General features: G+C 38.2%; 1 protein-coding gene across 4 annotated transcripts in view; it reads right to left on the bottom strand.

The window, feature by feature from the left end:
- Window positions 1–3927: 3927 nt before the first annotated feature.
- The window catches only part of LOC133653149 (trichohyalin-like), a 24451-nt gene continuing 7076 nt past the window's right edge, over window positions 3928–21302 (bottom strand). For 2 of the 4 annotated variants that reach the window (XM_062052178.1, XM_062052175.1), the window contains exons 5-14: window positions 20611–20641; window positions 20515–20544; window positions 17721–17807; window positions 15375–15446; window positions 15190–15297; window positions 13114–13254; window positions 12902–13031; window positions 12648–12826; window positions 6987–7103; window positions 3928–4273 (exon numbers count right to left, since the gene is read on the bottom strand). In XM_062052178.1, coding sequence (XP_061908162.1) covers window positions 4001–4273; window positions 6987–7103; window positions 12648–12826; window positions 12902–13031; window positions 13114–13254; window positions 15190–15297; window positions 15375–15446; window positions 17721–17807; window positions 20515–20544; window positions 20611–20641 — 1168 coding nt within the window. In that variant the 3' untranslated portion in view covers window positions 3928–4000. The remainder of the gene's footprint in view (window positions 4274–6986; window positions 7104–12647; window positions 12827–12901; window positions 13032–13113; window positions 13255–15189; window positions 15298–15374; window positions 15447–17720; window positions 17808–20514; window positions 20545–20610; window positions 20642–21302) is intronic. The other 2 variants (XM_062052176.1, XM_062052177.1) reach the window with 2 other exon arrangements.

Genomic DNA, 21302 nt, shown 5'->3' on the forward strand with positions numbered 1-21302 from the left:
TGAATTGTATCGATATTAGTAATACAATAATATTGCGACTATGGGTGTCCTGATCCAATATTGACATTGGATATCAGTCCGATATCAGCAGAAAAAACAAGTATCTGATGATATCAACCTGCATCTAAACCACAGGTGTCAAACTAATGGGGGCCAGATCTGGTCCACCACATGATTTCATATGGTCTGCCCCATCATTTAATGTGGCTCTCCACATCTATCAATGTGTTTGATTTTATATGGTTTGCCACATAATTTAATGTGGCCCGACAACTTTTGTTTTGGCCCTCCACGTCATTAAATGGAGTCGTCACATGATTTTATGTGATGTGCAACGTCATTAAAGTGTGGCCCGCCATGTGATTTAAAGTGGACCTCCGTGCCAAGTGTATTACAAAGTATCCAGTAACAAACATGTCAAAAACAATTACCACTCCACTTCAACTTAAAGACAGCATAAGTACATTCCAGACAGTTAACAATAAAGAGGTTGGTGTTTTTCCATACATCCCATTATTCTGTTTGACTAATGTCCCTTGCTCAAACCTTTTCTAACATTGCACAAAATAATACAATAACAAAAGTACGTACTACGATCAGTGCTGTTATCGGTATCAGCCAATACTCAAAGCTCCAATATTGGTACGGATGGATGGATGTTGTCATTGCATTTAAAAAGTACAACAAAATTGCATTTTCAGTACAAACCCGTCCAAGAACAGACATATGGTAACTGGGTGGACGGAAGGGGAACACTGATCGAATCACCAAATGGGCGGCGGCCCGTAAAAAATGTAGGAAAATGGTAAACATGGGGGGAAGCAGGAGGGAAAAAAGTACGCAGCTAAACACCTTGGGGGGAGGAGAAAGCATCCTGCCTGAAGTTGCCGCCACCAGGGGCGCTGCAACCGTTTTCCATCCTACCGCGTGGGTTGAAGCGTCGAAGGCGTTCAATGTGGTTTGTGTGTGTGTGTGTGGTGTGTATTTTCCGTTAAAGTGTGTGTGCAAGCCTGCAGAGTGGCTCTGTTCCGCGACCATGGTGCTCTCGCAAATGTGATAACAGCCAGTCAGTCCAACAAAAGTCAGCAAACAACAGGTGTGTGTGTCCATGAGAGACTTGGAAGGAGTTTGTTGCGTCTTCGCTGCACTGTCCTCTAGGGGTCTTGAAGCAACCATCTTGCTAGGTCGCTAGCAGCCAAGGAAAACAATCCAGATTAGAATGTTTGTGTTTGAGCGAGCGAAAACTAATGTAAACTTTTCCCCTTAATTGTCTAGTTCCGGTCCTCAAATTCATCATACTTCTGCGGAGCAGATGGCATCTCCAAGATATTGTCCAGTTTACGATTTAGTCCAAAATCACAAAAGTCTCTGGCTGGGTGAATCCTTCCATCATTTGTGGCAGCTTTAGGGTAGCTGCTTATTTCAGCAAGACAATGCCAAGCCAATATCTGCACGTGTTACAACAGCGTGGCTGTAGTAAAAGAGTGCGGGTACTAGACTGGCATGCCTGTAGTCCAGGCCTGTCTCCCGTTGAAAATGTGTGGCGCATTATGAAGCGTCAAATACCACGACGACGACCCCGGACTGTTGAATAACTTAAGCTGTACATCAAGCAAGAATGGGAAATAATTCCACCTGAAAAGCTTAAAAAACTGGTCTCCTCATATCCCAAACGTTTACTGAGTGTTAAAAGGAAAGGCCATGTAACACAGTGGTAAAGATGCAACTGTGCCAACTTTTTTGCAATGTGTTGCTGCCATTAAATTTTAAGTTAATGATTATTTGCAAAAAAAAAAAAAGTTTCTCAGTTCGAACATTGAATGTCTTGTCTTTGCAGTCTATTAAGCTGAATATATGTTAAAAAGTGCAAATCATTGTATTGTGTTTTTATTTACAAATTACACAACGTGACAACTTCACTAGTTTTGGGTTTTGTATATATTGCGCACGTACGATTGCACCATGCAAACATCAAAACAAAAACACAATTTTAGACACAAACACACACCGCGGTGGCCTCTGCGGTGCTCAACGCCATCGTCTGCTGGGGGGGGGGCGGCGTGGCCAGAGACAGGAACAGATCCAACAAAGCAAAATTATTCACATGTGAATAATGCTGTCTAATAGACTGTATTTATATTATTCACATGTAAAAAATACCTAAGTGTTTATTGTGAGCAGCATGGTTGTAGAGGGGTTAGTGCGTCTGCCTCACAATACGAAGGTCCTGGGTTCGATCCTGCGCTCGAGATCTTTCTGGGTGGAGTTTGCATGTTCTCCCCGTCAGGGCCGGCCCGTGGCATAGGCCGTATAGGCAAATGCTAAGGGCGCCGTCCATCAGGGGGCGCCACGCCAGTGCCACAAATGTTGGAGGGAAAAAAAAAAAAGGTGGTACTATTATTTCTAAATACATAAAATAATCCCACATTAATTAAAATGCAAAGTAAAGCCTATTTAATAGAAATATTATTTGTTACAACATTACGCCCCCCTCCCCCGGCACGGTGCGCCCCCTCCCTTCCCGTACCATGACTCTTTTTGGACGTCACCACATAAAAAAATCAACACAAGATGTCAAAACGGCCAAAACTGTCAGGTGCCCAGGGAAGAAAAAAGAGAAAAGAAGAGGCGAAACGAGAAAAAGACAGAGGTAGCAGTATAGGTTAGCCTACATGAAATTATTTGTCTGTTACAGAATGTGATAGTAACCTGGTTTTTAGCATTAAGCTAATGCTACATGATTCGGCAATTGCTAATCAATAAATAGCTAGTTCTGTTTTAACGTCGGGTTAATATTGTGGAGGGGGCTAAATTGTTATGGAAAATAATAATGTAACGTTAGGTAATTACAGTACTCCCTGGTGTACAGTAATTTGTAAGTCATTCTAGTTAATGCAATATTAAAAAGCACAAATAGAGAACTCTGTAGGATCCCCTTTTTTGTAATATAGTTGTTAAAGTCATACTGTTTGATATCTTGTTTTGTGCAGTGCCTTATTTATATTGTATTTTTAATTTATTTTATGCAACTTGTTGACACGTTTTATTTTGTGTTTATGTATGTAAAAAATATTGTATTTCATATATACATTTTTTATTTTTTGTATTCATTTATTTATCCATATTTTTTTTTATCTTGTTAACTATTCTGATTGTTAATTTGCTTTCTTTAAGTAAAAAAAAAAGGTGAAAGACAAAGCTATTCGGTTTCTTGTGAGTATATACACTTCACTGCCGATGTGGGGGGGGGGGCGCCACCTAAAATCTTGCCTAGGGCGCCAGATTGGTTAGGGCCGGGCCTGCTCCCCGTGACTGTGTGGGTTCCCTCCGGGTCCTCCGGCTTCCTTCCACCGCCAAAGACATGCACCTGGGGATAGGTTGATTGGCAACACTAAATTGGCCCTAGTGTGTGAATGTGAGTGTGAATGTTGTCTGTCTATCTGTGTTGGCCCTGTGATGTGACTTGTCCAGGGTGTACCCCGCCTTCCGCCCGAATGCAGCTGAGATAGGCTCCAGCGACCCCCACGACCCCGAAAGGGACAAGCGGTAGAAAATGGATGGATGGATGTATGGGTGAGCGAACTGTGGTGCTGAATTTCCCCCAGGGATCAATAAAGTACTTTCTATTATATTCTAACCAAGAGAGCCAACTCTGTCCTAGGCTGCCCACTAGCTCATGTCCGGTTGGCCCGGATGAGCAAAAATCCATCTGGGAGACTGAAGTTTCCGATAGATGCTAATTCAGCCAGGGCTCCGTGAAGCTCGTCCTGGTCACTGGTCTGTGGTGCATACATGGCCATTACCAAAAGGCATATTCAAAATTCCACCAAAAAAGCAGCGCAGAAGTCACAAATGTGCCTAAACCTTCTAATTTCATGAAACTTTCTTATTCCAACCCTAACCATCAATATCAGCGATATGATCATACATTTTTGTGTCTTTCATTTATTTTTTTTACACACATACAGTACATACTATCACATCACACCCACATTCAACTTCAAAGTAGGACAGACATCAACAAGCAACACATTAGCAGAGGAAAGGACAATCCTCCCAAATGGTCAAAATGCCGAAAACAGCCTGGGCGTTTCGGGGATGTCCTTAGCATGAAATGCTCTTCAAGTTGTTTCTCCATGTGAGAGTAGATGTCCACCACTTGCTCCCTGAAAGGCAGATGCTGCAGCCACAACAAGATGACACCACCCCCAGCCAGCAGGAGGAGGAAGAAGACCACCATGGTAAATGGATTCCACCAGAAGACACGTCGCTTCTGCGTGGGGAAAGCAACCATACGGCGCATTTTGGTATGAAATGGCAAAATACACACACACACACACACACACGCACACACTTGTATTTCTTACCTTCTTGGGACCTCCGAAAAATGCCTACCTCTTTAGGACCACCCTTTCCAGATATATAAAGATTTGTATTTACAACATTAATAATATATACATAATATGCAAATATAAAAAAGCTTGTTGTGAATAACGAGTTGGAAGTTCACAAGAAAAAGGTTACAATTTCACCAGAACATTTTTGAATTTTGGCTGTATTATAATAAAAGTCGTAATTTTACACAGCGCAAGTCAAAATTTTACAAGAAAAACTGAACATTTGTGCAATGTTATGATAAAAGTTGGGATTTTACTCAATAACAGTCGCAATTTTACAAGAATAAGCTTAAAGTTCTGGCAATTTTATTAAAAGAGTCGGAATTTTACTCGACAAAAGTCACAGTTTTATAAGAGAAATTAAAAATTTGGGCAATATTAAGATTAAAAGATTAAAGTACCAATGATTGTCACACACACACTAGATGTGGTGAAATTTGTCCTCTGCATTTGTCCCATCCCCTTGGGGAGCAGTGGGCAGCAGCGGCGCCGCGCCCGGGAATCATTTTGCTGATTTAACCCCCAACTCCAACCCTTTGTTGCTGAGTGCCAAGCAGGGAGGTTATGGGTCCCATTTTTATAGTCTTTGGTATGACTCGGCTGTATAATAATGATCTGAATTTTACTTGGCAAATTAATGACAAAAGCAATTTACTCAAAGAATGTCACTATTTTACAAGAACAACAAAAAAATTGGCAATATTGTAATAAAGTCAGAATTGTATATGACAAATGTCACCATTTTGCATTAAAAAGTAATAATTTTGCTTAAAAAAGTAATAATTTTACGAGAAAGAATTGCAATATTACAGAAACAGAAAGAATATGAGAAATTGTTCCCAATTTTATAGGAAAAAAAGTCAACTTTATAAGAAAAAGATTGCTTTTAGTTAATTTTTTTTTGGGGGGGGGGGGGGGATTTTTTTGTTCATAATTGGTTTTTAATCTTCATTATTTACTTCAAGTTACTACAGAATTTCTCTATATACATATTTATTTTATTTTTTTAATACATTTTGGCCAGAGGGGGTGCATTTCAATTTCTTACACACACTTGTTATTTCATATGTTGACCAGAGGGGGAGCACTTTTAAAACCGACACACAGCCAATTTGAAAAATCCCTCCTGTTTGGGACCACCCTAATTTTGATAGATTTCACCACCAGGGTGCAAATGAGACATTCTCTATTAGATGCAACGGTTTTCCATATTGGGACCATGATTTATGTCCTAACTTGTTCACCGGTCCTCATATGGAAGCTACTTTTCCTTGTTGACGTCCTTGTTGACGTCTCAAGAAGGGTAGAAATACAACACACACACACACACACACACACACACACACACACACACACACACACACACACACACACACACACACACACACACACACACACACACACACACACACACACACACACACACACACACACACACACACACACATAATTGTATTTCTTACCTTCTTGAGACCTCCGAAAAATGCCTACCTCTTTAGGACCACCCTTTTCTAGATATATAAAGATTTGTATTTACAACATTAATAATATATACACACTATGCAAATATAAAAAAGCTTGTTGTGAATAACGAGTTGGAAGTTCACAAGAAAAAGGTTACAATTTCACCAGAAACATTTTGAATTTTGGCAGTATTATAATAAAAGTTGTAATTTTACTCAGCGCAAGTCAAAATTTACAAGAAAAACTGAACAGTTGTGCAATGTTATGATAAAAGTTGGGATTTTACTCAATAACAGTCGCAATTTTACAAGAATAAGCTTAAAGTTTTGGTAATTTTATGAAAAGAGTCGGAATTTTACTCGACAAAAGTCACAATTTTATAAGAGAACTTAAAAATTTGGGCAATATTATAATAATAATCTGAATTTTACTTGGCAAATTTATGACAAGTCATTTTACTCAAAGAATGTCACTATTTTACAAGAACAACAAAAAAATTGGCAATATTGTGATAAAAGTCTGAATTTTACATGACAAATGTCACCCTTTTGCATAGAAAAGTAATAATTTTACATTAAAAAAGTAATAATTTTACGAGAAAGAATTGCAATATTACAGAAACAGAAAGAATATGAGAAATTGTTCCCAATTTTAGAGGAAAAAAAGTCAACTCACTAAGAAAAAGATTGCTTTAAAAATTTTTTTTGGGGGGGATTTTTTGTTCGTAATTGGTTTTTAATCTTCATTATTTACTTCAAGTAATTACAGAATGTCTTTATATACATATTTATTTTATTTTTTTTAATACATTTTGGCCAGAGTGGGCGCATTTCAATTTCTTACACACACTTGTTATTTCATATGTTGACCAGCACAACCGACACACAGTCAATTTGAAAAATCCCTCCTGTTTGGGACCACCCTAATTTTGATAGATTTCACCACCAAGGGTGCAAATGACACATTCTCTATTAGATGCAATGGTTTTCCGTATCGGGACAATGATTTTGGCTCTAACTTGTTCACCGGTCCTCATATGGAAGGTACTTTTCCTTGTTGACGTCTCAAGAAGGGTACAAATACAACACACACACACACACACACACACAAAAACACATAGCTCACCGGTCTGTCGCAGCGTTGGCTGACTTGCCGGAGCTCTTCCCTGCACATTGATAGTCTAGTCTGGCTGGACTGAAACTCTTGTTCCATTGTATGCAACTCAGTCTGCAGGAGCTCAAACTGTGCAGAAATCAATCAATCAATCAATACAATACCTGTACATCAATTAATTTTTCTATGTTGCGTATCCTAAGGTTTGTGTGTGAGCTGGAGCCTATCCCAGCTGACTTGGTGTGAGTAATCTACATAGTCTATTATTGGCCTAGCATTCATGTTTTTGAACGTGGGAGAAAGTAAACAACATTAAAAAGTAAGAGTTTGGACTTAATTGGTAAAAGCTACAAAAAAGTATTAAAGACAATGTAAAAAAATATGCTTAGAAAATGAATTAAAAATATGAATGATGTAGAGTCTAGAAAAAGAAAGTTGCAATATAATGGAAAGAACTGATAATTCTATAAAAATGTAGCTCTAATATTACAACAATATAAAGATGAAATACATTTTACAATAATAAATAATTTATTTTTATAACGAAGTATGGAAATAACGTAGTAATGTTACAAAAATGCAGGGCTGCCATGCAAACTCATGGCAAATTATTAAAAAAAAATGTTTGTAGTGCAAAATAAAGAATTTGACACAAATAAAACATAAATGTGCATATCTTGCTGACACATCACTGGCCAGGATTTGATTCCATTATGATTGTTTACCAGCCAAAGACAAGACCAAAAGAGTATCTGTGGAAATTTGCCATTGTTTTCTTATCAGTGACATCTGGGGAAATTTACCATTATTTTCTTATCATTGACTAAGCAGGAAAGGGGTAAGAATATGTTTGTGGTAAAATTTCAAATGAAGCACCCTGTTATTCATTTCATTGATATTTTGCATGTGCTTTGTCATGCAAAACAAGTGGCCCCCACAGATGCAGGGCCCTATGCACAATATCAGCCATATGAAGGGGCAGGTCTGTAAGAAATACATTATATTTTATGTGAACTAGCTCATTCATGAAAATAAAGTCAAAAATTGATGTTTTTATAACAATCTAGTTTTAATATTTCAATAAAAAATTTGCAATATTACTAGAGAAAATTGTAATATTACAAGAATGTTATTGTTATTTCATGAGAATGTTTAATTTATGAGCAAATTCATGTTACTTAAGTCACAATGTAAACAATGATAGTTATAATAGTTTTTTAAAAAATGCTGTAATGTTACAGTAATTATTATTTTATATGAGATTAATGTTGTATTTTTATGAGGAAATATTGTGACGACCAGGTCGCATCGTGGTGCGAGGTGTTCTCCCAAGGATGCAGACGGGCTCGGACACAGCTTGCAGGTAGGAAAAATGATTTGCTCAGACAGAAAAAAACAAAAACGACTAGCGTGGGAGCTAGCAAGCAAAATAATGTAGCATGGGAGCTAGCAGGAAACAAAGTGGTCGTAACTTGTTGCATGAAAGCAAATTAGGAAGCCAGGCAGAGTGCTGCCCGGGCGAAGACTAAATAGCCCTCTGATTAGCGCTCGGGCAACAGGTGCGCGTCCCGAAACGCTAACCAGAGGCAGGTGAGCAAAATCTGCCGTCATGGCAACAGAAACAAAACACACGTGACACTAAACTGTAAACAAACTGTGATCCGAGCAGCGGATCCTAACAGTACCCCCCCCTAAAAGGACAGATTCCAGATGTCCCTTGAAAACAAAAAAAAACAACTGGAACCCGAAAAAAAAAAAAACAAGCAAAAAGTTCACGAGTCAAGGCGGGGCGGGGGGGTGACTTGGTGGTGGGTCGCCAGGCCACGTGTCCCCGAATCCACCGGGGAAGGGTCAGGTGGCGGCGGCGAATGGAACGCCGCCGCCGCTGGCGAGGCGGGCGAGGCGGGCGACCACGGTAAGGCCACTTTCGTGGCCGCCGAGAAGGTGGGCGTGAGTGGCGCCAGAATCTCAGCAGCCTCTGAGTCCTCGAGGGCTGCATGCGGGGACCTGCTTTCCGCTTGCGCCGCCGGACCACTCGAGGTCGCTGAGATGTCGCCGTGGGAGTCGCTGTCGTGGCAGCCGGAGTCGCTGTCGTGGCAGCAGGAGTCGCTGTCGTGGCAGCAGGAGTCGCTGTCGTGGCAGCAGGAGTCGCTGTCGTGGCAGCCGGAGTCGCTGTCGTGGCAGCCGGAGTCGCTGTCGTGGCAGCCGGAGTCGCTGTCGTGGCAGCCGGAGTCGCTGTCGTGGCAGCCGGAGTCGCTGTCGTGGCAGCCGGAGTCGCTGTCGTGGCAGCCGGAGTCGCTGTCGTGGCAGCCGGTGCTGGTGCGAGAACCAGCTGTGGTGCAGGTACTGGTGCGAGAACCAGTCGTGGTGCAGGTACTGGTGCGAGAACCAGTCGTGGTGCAGGTACTGGTGCGAGAACCAGTCGTGGTGCAGGTACTGGTGCGAGAACCAGTCGTGGTGCAGGTACTGGTGCGGGAACCAGTCGTGGTGCAGGTACTGGTGCGGGAACCAGTCGTGGTGCAGGTACTGGTGCGGGAACCAGTCGTGGTGCAGGTACTGGTGCGGGAACCAGCCGTGGTGCAGGTACTGGTGCGGGAACCAGCCGTGGTGCAGGTACTGGTGCGGGAACCAGCCGTGGTGCAGGTACTGGTGCGAGAACCAGTCGTGGTGCAGGTACTGGTGCGAGAACCAGTCGTGGTGCAGGTACTGGTGCGAGAACCAGTCGTGGTGCAGGTACTGGTGCGAGAACCAGTCGTGGTGCATGTACTGGTGCGAGAACCAGTCGTGGTGCAGGTACTGGTGCGAGAACCAGTCGTGGTGCAGGTACTGGTGCGGGAACCAGCCGTGGAGCAGGTACTGGTGCGGGAACCAGCCGTGGTGCAGGTACTGTTGCGGGAACCAGCCGAGGTGCCGGTACTGGTGTGGGAACCAGCCGAGGTGCAGGTACTGGTGTGAGAACCAGTCGAGGTGCAGGTACTGGTACCTGTGGTGGAGCAGGTGCTAGCCTTAGCCTTGGCGCTAGCTTAGGTGCAGGTGGCCTAGCTGGCGGTTGCGGCTTAGCAGGCCGTCGGACTGGTGGCGGTGGCCGAGCAGGAGGTTGCGGCTTAGCACGCCGTTGTGCCACCCCACTCGCACAGCTCCCGGTACTAGCCCCCCCCTCAAAAAGCGGATCCCAGACGCGCTCCTTGCGGATTGGAACCGTCTTCAAGGGTGGGTGGAGGGAGGTCGGGGGGAGGGCTGAATCCTCTCCTCTAAATTGTCCAAACTGTCTATTGTCACCCCACACTTGAGACTGGGACTGACTAGATTTAGTCCTTAAAAAAATGTCCTGATAATGATTAATCGCAGAGTTAAGGTTACTTGAAAATGGCTGGCAGGAAGAATTGACATAATGTCTAAAAAAGTCTTTGTCTATGACGTCATCCAAAGTGGGCGGGATGACGTCATCCGTGTGGGTCTCCAGCTGACTGACAGCCCAATCGGTGAAATGTTTGGCAAAGTGGTCGATAGGGTTGCCAAACATCAGAGGGGAAGCTTGGGAAGCTTGTAGCTTGCTTCGGTCCGGGGGAGGAGCTTGCGGGAGCGGCGCGTCTTGACGGCGAGGGAAGGACCTTCTGGCCGGCTTCCGTCTTTGCCGGCGCGCCCGGTACTGCGGTGTAGCGGTGATGTCTTCCGACCAGAGGGAGTCGATGGGGATAAGAGAGCCTCCAGCTCCCCACATGAGATTCGACCTCTCCTCCGTCGAATAGCGAAGCGTCTCGGCTTCCATCGCTCGCAACACCTCCCACGTACCTTCGTCCAGCTCCTCCGACGTGCTCGCTGCGGGAGAACTTCTTCTTGCTGGCTTCCTACTGTGACGACCAGGTCGCATCGTGGTGCGAGGTGTTCTCCCAAGGATGCAGACGGGCTCGGACACAGCTTGCAGGTAGGAAAAATGATTTGCTCAGACAGAAAAAAACAAAAACGACTAGCGTGGGAGCTAGCAAGCAAAATAATGTAGCATGGGAGCTAGCAGGAAACAAAGTGGTCGTAACTTGTTGCATGAAAGCAAATTAGGAAGCCAGGCAGAGTGCTGCCCGGGCGAAGACTAAATAGCCCTCTGATTAGCGCTCGGGCAACAGGTGCGCGTCCCGAAACGCTAACCAGAGGCAGGTGAGCAAAATCTGCCATCATGGCAACAGAAACAAAACACACGTGACACTAAACTGTAAACAAACTGTGATCCGAGCAGCGGATCCTAACAAATATGAGTATATTCATGAAAATAAAGTTTTGAAAAAATATTTTAGAAGAATTAAGAATTCTTCATACATAAAAATGAAGTTGCGTTATCTAAAAAAAATGAGAATATTGGTTTAAATATTTCAATAAAAATTCTACTAAAATGATTTAGTATTTGATTTTGCAACAATAATGTTGTAATTTCTTGACAATTTATGAGTAAATGAATGGAAATACAATTCTTTGTTCCAATTGAATTTTAGAAGAATAAAAAATAATTATTCATTAATAGATAATAATGTTGTAATCTTACAGTATACATAAGGAAAAAAATCAATTTTACAAATTTTACAAGAATAAAGTTGGAATATTCATAAAAGGGAAGTTGTAATAATATGATAACTTTTTTTTGCCATAAAGTAAAAAAAATAAAGTTGTTATGTTACGATATTATAATTTTTTTAAATGAAAATAACGCTGTAACTTGTAATGTATGAATACATTCATGAAAATGAAGTTGTAATGATATGAGGACAAATATTTTACGAAAATGAAAAATGGTTTATGAAAATGAAGTTGCAATTTGAAAAAAATAAAATATTGGGACGGTATAGCTCGGTTGGTAGAGCGGCCGTGCCAGCAACTTGAGGGTTGCAGGTTCGATCCCCGCTTCCGCCATCCTAGTCACTGCCGTTGTGTCCTTGGGCAAGACACTTTACCCACCTGCTCCCAGTGCCACCCACACTGGTTTAAATGTAACTTAGATATTGGGTTTCACAGTGTAAAGCGCTTTGAGTCACTTGAGAAAAAGCGCTATATAAATGTAATTCACTTCACTTCATTGCTTTAATATTTCAATAAAAATAGCAATTTTGCACAAAATAATTTGTATTTGTTGCAAGATTTTTTCGATTTATCACACAACAATAATATTTATTTCATGAGAATGAGCAAATTAATGGAAATAAAGTTAGTGTTATGAAAAACCCCCAATTAATTTTACAAGACTAAAGATGATGTATTTATTCATAGATAAAAAAAGTTGTAATGTTATTACAAAAATTCAATTTTACAAGACTCTAGTTTTAATATTTCAATAAAAATTAGTGTTTTTATTGAAATATTGAAAACATTTTATATGAAAAATAATGTTGTGATTTTTACGAAATTTACAAGTAAAATCATGGAAATAGTCTTTTTTTTTTTAAAGAAAATCTATTTTTTGAGAATCCAGTTTTAATATTTTGATGAGTACTGTTTTGGAAAAAAATAATTTTATGAGAAGAATGATGCTCTAAATGTTTATGAGAAATACATTTGTGGAAATTAATGTTACATGAAACAAATTTAAATGTAATCTTATAATTCTAAGAGAAAAGCTAAATATTTGCCAGTAGTTGTGAGCGTACAGTAACATACAGAGTGTATATGTATTCTTAGTTTCCTATTCACCTCTTTCTCCTTAAAACTGAGCTCCTCCTGCGTGCGAAGAAGCTGCTCCTCCAAGTCAACGTTCTTAGATATTTCTTCTTTTTCTTCAAGTGTCCTCTCAACCATCAAGACTCCCTCAGGTTTCACTTCGTCCTCTAATGACTTCTGAACCATCGCATCCTTTTTCTCAACGTTGCCACCTTGGACAGCGTAAGAAGTGAATTACAGTAATAATTCATGTCTTTTGGAGAAAATAACGGGCGTTTAAATCTTACGGTTCTGCTCTTTGTCTCTGAGAAATTGGTTGTATTCTTCCAGAAGACCCATGCTGAACTGTAACTCCTTCATGTCTTGTCTCTGAGACACCAGCTCCTCTGTCAGCGCAGCCTCTCTGCATCTGGACAGCTACACAGCAACACTTTCATCACCAAACACCTTCACATTATACACCTCTTATGAATTCTTCATGAAACATATCTGGGAATACTTCAATCTGGACTTGCTGCTGTCGCAGTTGATCCGTGCGGAGGTCTTGTTGCTGCCTGAGATTTTCAGACGTTAGCTTGAGCTCCTCGTAAAGACTCTGCATCTTCAGGACGTCCACCTTTGCAGTAATCAGCGCTTCCTGCTGACACAGCAATTTGACACTGCATGAAAGACTTGTGTTGACTGGTTTCATTTCTATGGGCCTGTTTGTTTGTGCACAATCTCCTGTCTATATGCCGGATTTATATTGGTTTTTACTGATTAAATGTTTCCATGCAGGTACAACATTTGGATTAAAAAAAACCCAACAAATTATTCGCTTTTTTTAAAAAAAAAATGCATTGATAAAAAAGGGCTTTCATTTCTATGGGCCTGTTTGTTTGTGCACAATCTCTTGTCCATATGCCGGATTTATATTGGTTTTAACTGATTAAATGTTGCCATGCAGGTGCAACATTTTGATTTTTTTTAAAAAAATACAAATTATTCGCATTTATTTTTGAAAAAAATGCATTCATAAAAAAAGTGTATCCGTCAAATTTTAGTAAATAAAAAAAATCTGACTATAACATGAGAGAAATGCTTTTTAAAATGTTATCTTGTAACATCAGGTTGCAAAAAAGCCGCTGCCTGACCAGGGCTCAGAAAATCTGCAAAGACTCCTCCCACCCCCACCAAGGACTGTTGTCACTGCTGGACTCTAGAAAGAGGTTTCGCAGCCTCCGAAGCAGAACCTCCAGGTTCTGTTACAGCTTCTTCCCTCAGGCCGTAAGACTCTTGAACGCATCATAATTAAATTATCCCCTCAACTCCCCCCAAAATGGATTAACTCGCTGGAATAAAAAAGACAATATAACATATATCCATAAACGTGGACGCATATGAAAAAGTGCAATATATTTATCTGTACAGTAATCTATTTATTTATTTATATATATTTATATATATTTATTTATTTTATATATATATATATATATATATATATATATTATTTATATACATATTTATTTATTTATATATGCACCTTATTGCTTTTTTATCCTGCACTCCCATGAGCTTATGTAACGAAATTCCGTTCTTATCTGTGCTGTAAAGTTCACATTTGGAATGACAATAAAAAGGAAGTCTAAGTCTAAGTATAAGTCTAAGTCTAAGTAATTTTTGTTTATTTTTATTCAGTTCCACACGATTGTTAATTACATAAACGGTTGATTAGCTTTTTTTAATTTAATTATATATATATAATGTGTTTGTCAAATTGTAGCATGAAAATGTGAAAAATGCTGATTATTGCATAAGGTTGTAATTGTTCTTTTTTTCAGTCAGTTCCACACAAATGTAAATAAAAAAAAACAGTTTTTAAAATGACTACTGTAACTTCATGTTGATTCATTTTTTTCTTCTTTATTTTTGAGGTTTTTTTTGTAATTATTCTTTTTATTGGAATCATCTCATCCTATTTTTTTAAACCACAAAAACATAGGTATTTTTATGTTGAACTGACAAAACGACGATTTATAATTTATTATAAACTATAAATACAATATATATAAATATACCTGTGCAGTATTTATATGCCAATTTGTGTTAAACTATTGTATTGTGTCTGTTATTCAGGGGAAAAATATATATTTTCTATCTTTGCACTGAACTAAAATTAATAAAATTCAATAATTCAGGAATAATTGAAGTAAAATACATACAATTATTACATTTTTCTATTATATATATATATATATATATATATATATATATATATATATATATATATATATATATATATATATATATATATATATATATAAAATGAATATTTTCACATTTATATTTATATATTATAATGGAATTATATACATACGTATAATATATTTTAAAACTTTTGTATCACTCTAGCACTCATTTTGATATAGTCTAACACAACAGTAAGTGAACATATTATTTTGATATTACTGTGGGGAACGAGATGACCGAAACATTCTTTTTTTCAAATTAATTTACAATATGTACACTTTTTGCATTGTCATCATTGACTCACACACACACACAGCCTGTAATATATGTAAATATATATTTGTACCCCAGCCTCATGTTTCTCCTCGGTGACCTTATGGGTCTTCTCCCCATACATGACTTTCTGCTTCTTCATTTGGAGCACCAGCTTCCTCGTAGCATCCTTTGGAAACTTCTGCAAGGTACAAGCAGGCTTAATGTAAATACTCTGTTCAAAAACTCAAGGGTTTGCCATATGTTGTGTTTTCATACCTGCAGGCAAGCTTGCAGCTGTACCTCCAGCACCTTGATCCTGTTTCTTAGCACTTCTTCGCTGCAGCGAGCCTGTGGTTTGCAAAGGAAACCAGTTCTGCACGTTAAAAAGATATGGTTCATGTGCCTAAACATTTACACCTGCAACTTGACACTAAAAGCATTTTTCATTTAAATCAACAAATGATATATAAATGGTTACAAATGATTTTCCCAGGTGAACTACAGTATTTAACACAAAGCAGGGCCAGCTTCTACAGAGAATGCTGTTTTACATCGTCATCAATTTAGTCTTTGTATTTAACTCAATTGTGTACTCAAATTTATTTGATCATCTTTATATTTTCCTGTCATTCAGCATGTGGAGCAATAATTGAGGCCGTTAGATTCAATTTGAACTAACTCTACCTAGCAACAAACAGCTGAGAAATCGCATAACTTGATGTGTACATTGTTTTGATATTGAAAGGGAATTGCACTTTTTTTTTGATCATTCACAATACCCAAAAATGCATTACTCATTGAAAAACAACCAAAAATGGTTCATAATTTTGAAAACCCAGAAATTGAGTTAAAATAATACCCTTATAACCCCAAAAAATGGATTGCTCCTCATAAAAATAACTCCAAAATTTAACCCAACACTCGCAACTCATAAATTGGGTTATCAAAATAACCCAGCATTTTTTAGTGTGTATCCTGCAGTGGCGCCCCACCGGTTTGGTGTTTAGGTGCCGTGTAAATGCGAAAGAAAAGTGTTTCCATCATCCTTTTGTGACAGTCTGAAAAACCACCTCAATAGAGCGTAAAAATATTTCAGAGGTTTTTCAAGGTATGGGTGATTCCATTACCAGTTTCTTATTGCGATATTTGCGCATTTCCTAGGGGTAATAGAAAAGCAGCTATTGATAGCCACCTGGCACTTGCCATATTTTACAATTTAGAATGCATTATAATGACCAGTGTTGGGACTAACGCGTTACTAAGTAACGCGTTACTGTAACGCCGTTAGTTTTTCGGCGGTAACTAGTAATCTAACGCGTTATTTTTTTATATACAGTAACTCAGTTACCGTTAATGCATGATGCGTTACTGCGTTATTTTACGTTATTTGTATGTAGTATCGGCTAGAAACTGAAGATCTGAGTGTGTTTTATTGGAGCGCTCCGGTGGAAAAGAAGAGGCGTGCTTTCCCCCACCCACAGAAAGCACGCCTCCCCGCAGGGGAGACGTTCCTCCAGAGCCGTACTTCGGGTCTAACAACCTTCACTTTACCCGGAAGAGGGTCTTTACAGCTGAGGGTGAATGACGAGCCCGGCGGTTTGTTGCAACTTTGTGACTTTATTGCACGCAGCCATCCACCAAGCTAGAACACCTGCACGCACTCACTGTCGCCGCTCCCTCACCTCTCTTGCCCACTCACTCACTGACGTCACTCACCTCTCATGCTGTCATATCTTAAAGGGCCACACACACACACACACACACACACACACACACACACACACACACACACACACACACACACACACACACACACACACACACACACACACACACACACACGCTACTCTCATAACAACTAACAAGACATCATGGCGAAGCCAGAAGTCGAGTTTTTTAACATGGAGACATTCTCAATACTTTTCTTTTGTCGAGCACAAAGAAAATAACATTTTAGTTAAATGTAAGTTGTGTCTTGGATCAAAGATCCTATCTACTTAGAGTTAAAGTTAAAGTGCCATTATGTTGCAGCTATTTAAAATAGTTTTGTCAATTTTTTCTGGCCTGAAATAAATTGGCCCTTTGAAACATATCTTTGTCTTTGTGTGTTGTATGTAGACCACATTGCTTTCTGAGTTCAGTGATGCAAATGCATGTCAAGTTGATCAACAGATTGTATTATTCTCCAGTGCAATAACAGTACTGAAATGAAGGCTAAAAGGGCATTAATGGGAGCCTTAAAAAAAGGGGGGGAAAAAGAAGTAACTAAATAGTTACTTTTCACAGTAACACATTACTTTTTGGTGTAAGTAACTGAGTTAGTAACTGAGTTACTTTTGAAATAAAGTAACTAGTAATTGTAACTAGTTACTGGTTTTCAGTAACTAACCCAACACTGATAATGACAGGTACAATTCTCAAAAAAAGTGTGGTTCCTCTTTAGCATACTATTGGCAAAAATCTGTTTGACATAGTTTTAATGACTGCAGCGGCCTTCCTGTGCATTCATCAGAGTGAAGGCAGGAAGCTGAAAGCAACCGCATGTGTGTCTCTTCCTGCCTTCCTCTCAAAGAAGACAGTGTTGAGTCTTCAACACGGTCTTACGCAACGTCAACCGCTTACCTTCCATATTATGTTGGAGGAGTTGAGGAACTGTGCTGTGCTCTCCTCCAGCTTCTTCTTGATGGCTTCCTCCCTCCACAAGGCCTCCTAATGAGGGGCAAAGGATACAAGTGAAGTAAAGTGTTACACTAAATGTAATACAGGTGTTTACTGTATTTAAATGTACTCTATTGGAAGTGTGTTGGCCAATGTCTAAACTTGATGTTAGATTTTAGACTTCTTCTCTGGGTCTGTAGCTTTAATGCTTCTCTGTGTCTGTTTGTCCAGCATTTCTTCAACAAACTGTGATTGACAAAAGTGCGATTGAATGCACTTTATTCATTTTTACTATTACATGCACTTTATCAACTTTTTCCTATTCTTTGCATTTTATCTATTTTTTACTATTCTATGCAGTTAGCCACTTTTTACTATTCTTTGCATTTTATAATTTTTTACTCTTCTATCGATTTTATCCACTTTTTACTATTACATGCACTTGATCATATTTTTACTATTCTTTGAATTTTATCTTTTATTTTTACTATTCTATGCATTTTATCCACTTTTTACTATTATTTGCATTTTATCAATTTTTAAAAGAAAAAGTGGATAAAGTGCATGCAATAGTAAAATATTGCATGCAGTTTATCCACTTTTTACTATTCTATGCATTTTATCCACTTTTTACTATTGCATGCACTTTATTCACTTTTTAAGGTGCATGCAATAGTAAAAAAAAGAAGTTGATAAAATGTATAGAAGAGTAAAAAGTGGATAAAATCGATAGAAGAGTAAAAATTGATAAAATGCAAAGAATAGTAAAAAGTGGACAAAATGCATAGAATAGTAAAAAATGGATAAAATGCATGCAATAGTAAAATATTGCATGCAGTTTATCCACTTTTTACTATTCTATGCATTTTATCCACTTTTTACTATTGCATGCACTTTATTCACTTTTTACTATTCTTTGCATATTATCCACTTTTTACTATTGCATGCACTTTATCCACTTTTTACACTTCTTTGCATTTTATCCACTTTTTACTATTCTATGCATTTCATCCACTTTTTTTTACTATTGCATGCACTTTATCTACTTTTTACTATTCTATGCATTTCATCCACTTTTGTTTACTATTGCATGCACTCTATCCACTTTTTACTATTGTATGCACTTTATCCACTTTTAAGTATTGCATGCATTTTATTCACTTTTTTACTATGCGTGCACTTTATCCACTTTTTAGTATTGCATGCACTTTATCCACTTTTTACAATTACAAACACAGTATCTACTTTTTTACTATTACCTGCACTTTATGGATTTTTTTTTTTTACTATTATTAACACTTTATCTACTTTTTTACTATTACATACACTTTATGCACTTGTTTACTATGCATGCACTTGATCCACTTTTTTACAAATGCAATGTAACTCTATAATAGATATTACATTTGCCAAAGTAACGTTATATAGTAGAACAAGAGGACAGAAACAATACCAAAACTATATGTGAGCCAGAGTGCTAACATTATAAACAGGTTCCATTGTATGCAGGGCCAAATAGGACACAATTAAATGTATATACAGTACATATCCTTAAATAATGATGCATGTCAATAATTCATCATAAGTGAAATTAAATATGTAAATGTGTTATGAAATGTGGCAATAATTGATTTAGTGTAAAAATAAAATTATGAATGTTATCATTTACGATTAATTATTCAATCATTTAACTAATTGTTGTTTGTATTATTTAATTAATTATATTTAATTAATAATTTCACGATTTAATTAATTACAAGAAACCATCATTTATCCCTGTTATTTGGTTGCGGGTACCTGAATTTCTGCAAAGTAGGAATTATCAACTATGAATCAAATATTTACATGTATATTATAAAAACACTTTTAAATACAAATTTTAACATTATGAGAGCCCTCCAGACATGAAATTACATCCACATAGTCATCCTGACACTGTAAAGGCAGGATCGGATGCTGCCTGAGGCTCAGCCAACCAGGGGCCACGATACTGATCTCATCTAATGTCCAATACTACAATAGTATTGATATTTTTTGTTCACTTAGCCAATCTTATGCTTGAAAAGGCTTCATTTAGGCCAAAAGTATGCAGAATATGCAAAAACAAATGTATATATTCATTTAATTATTTCATGTAGTTATGTATTACAAGTCCACATATTACAGTTATACCATTATGTCAGTTTTACATGATAGGGGATATTTAAGTTGACTTATTGTATAAACACAAATCCTATGAGATCCAAGAAGTGTATTAGGAGAGCAGAGGTGTCTGTCACTGCAATCTAGAACCATGCACATGAATAAACATGCTCTTATGTAAAAACATTGCACAATTTAAAAGATAAAGTTATAACTAAAATATTCCAAAATAATCTATAAATGAATAGGTTGAAAGTAAATACAAGAGAAATTTAAAAAAAGAAAATAAATATATAAATATTCCTTTAAAAACAAAAATGCATACTATTTGTATACTGTATGTATAAATACATCATAAAACCTCCAATATAGACAGCTTTCTACTAGTCAGGAGAAGCAGGACAAGGCAGTGTTTGTATTCTATGCTATTGTGAAGGTGTACAGTATAAACATGTCGACTTACGCAAAGTGAACACAAAGAATTGTACTATGCAGCACTCTACACTCCCAGACATAGTACCGTAATATAAACAAACTCGCATGTCATTGTGCATGGATGTCATCTTTTTGCAACAACAAAACAAACATTTTGAACAACAAAAGCACACAAATATACCTGCAAGTAGTCTTGTAACTGCAGAACATCCTGTACAGACAACATCAAGTTAGTTGTAATGCAGTTATATATTTGGGACATGTTTGTGAAACTCACGGATTCTTTGACGGTCACAAGGCCAGACCTGCTTGAATAAATGATGAATGTGATTTAATGCCACGTGTATGTAATATAATATATACAGTACAGGCCAAAAGTTTGGACACACCTTCTAATGTCATGACTATTTTGAAACGTTATTAGTAGATTGCACAGTACAGTACATATTCCGTACAATTGACCACTAAATGGTAACACCCGAATACGTTTTTCAACTTGTTTAAGTCGGGGTCCACGTTAATCAATTCATGATATTTACATTGTAGATTGTCACTGAAGGCATCAAAACTATGACACCTGTGAAGTGAAAACCCTTAAAAAAATGTTTTATCAATTCAATAAAATAATACACAATAATACAATAATAATACAATTCCAATTCCAGCAACATTCAGAATAGCAATCAACAGAGCAATTGAGAGGACACACTAACATGACACAAAACAATCCAAAGGTAGTCAAACAAAAATGAATAGTATCAATATTAATAAAAATTCCAACGTAGCAGTGATTAAAAATCCCTCACTGACATTATCATCACAGCCATTTATAAAAAAAACAAAAAACATTTAGTGGCTTACACTCGCATCGCATCTTATAAGCTTGGCAACACATTTTCATGACTATTTATTGGAGATTGTCACTGAAGGCATCAAAACTATGATGCCTGCGAAGTGGCAGTATATGGT

The sequence above is a fragment of the Entelurus aequoreus genome, linkage group LG07 (genome assembly GCF_033978785.1).
Source record: "Entelurus aequoreus isolate RoL-2023_Sb linkage group LG07, RoL_Eaeq_v1.1, whole genome shotgun sequence".
Classification (NCBI taxonomy): Eukaryota; Metazoa; Chordata; class Actinopteri; order Syngnathiformes; family Syngnathidae; genus Entelurus; species Entelurus aequoreus.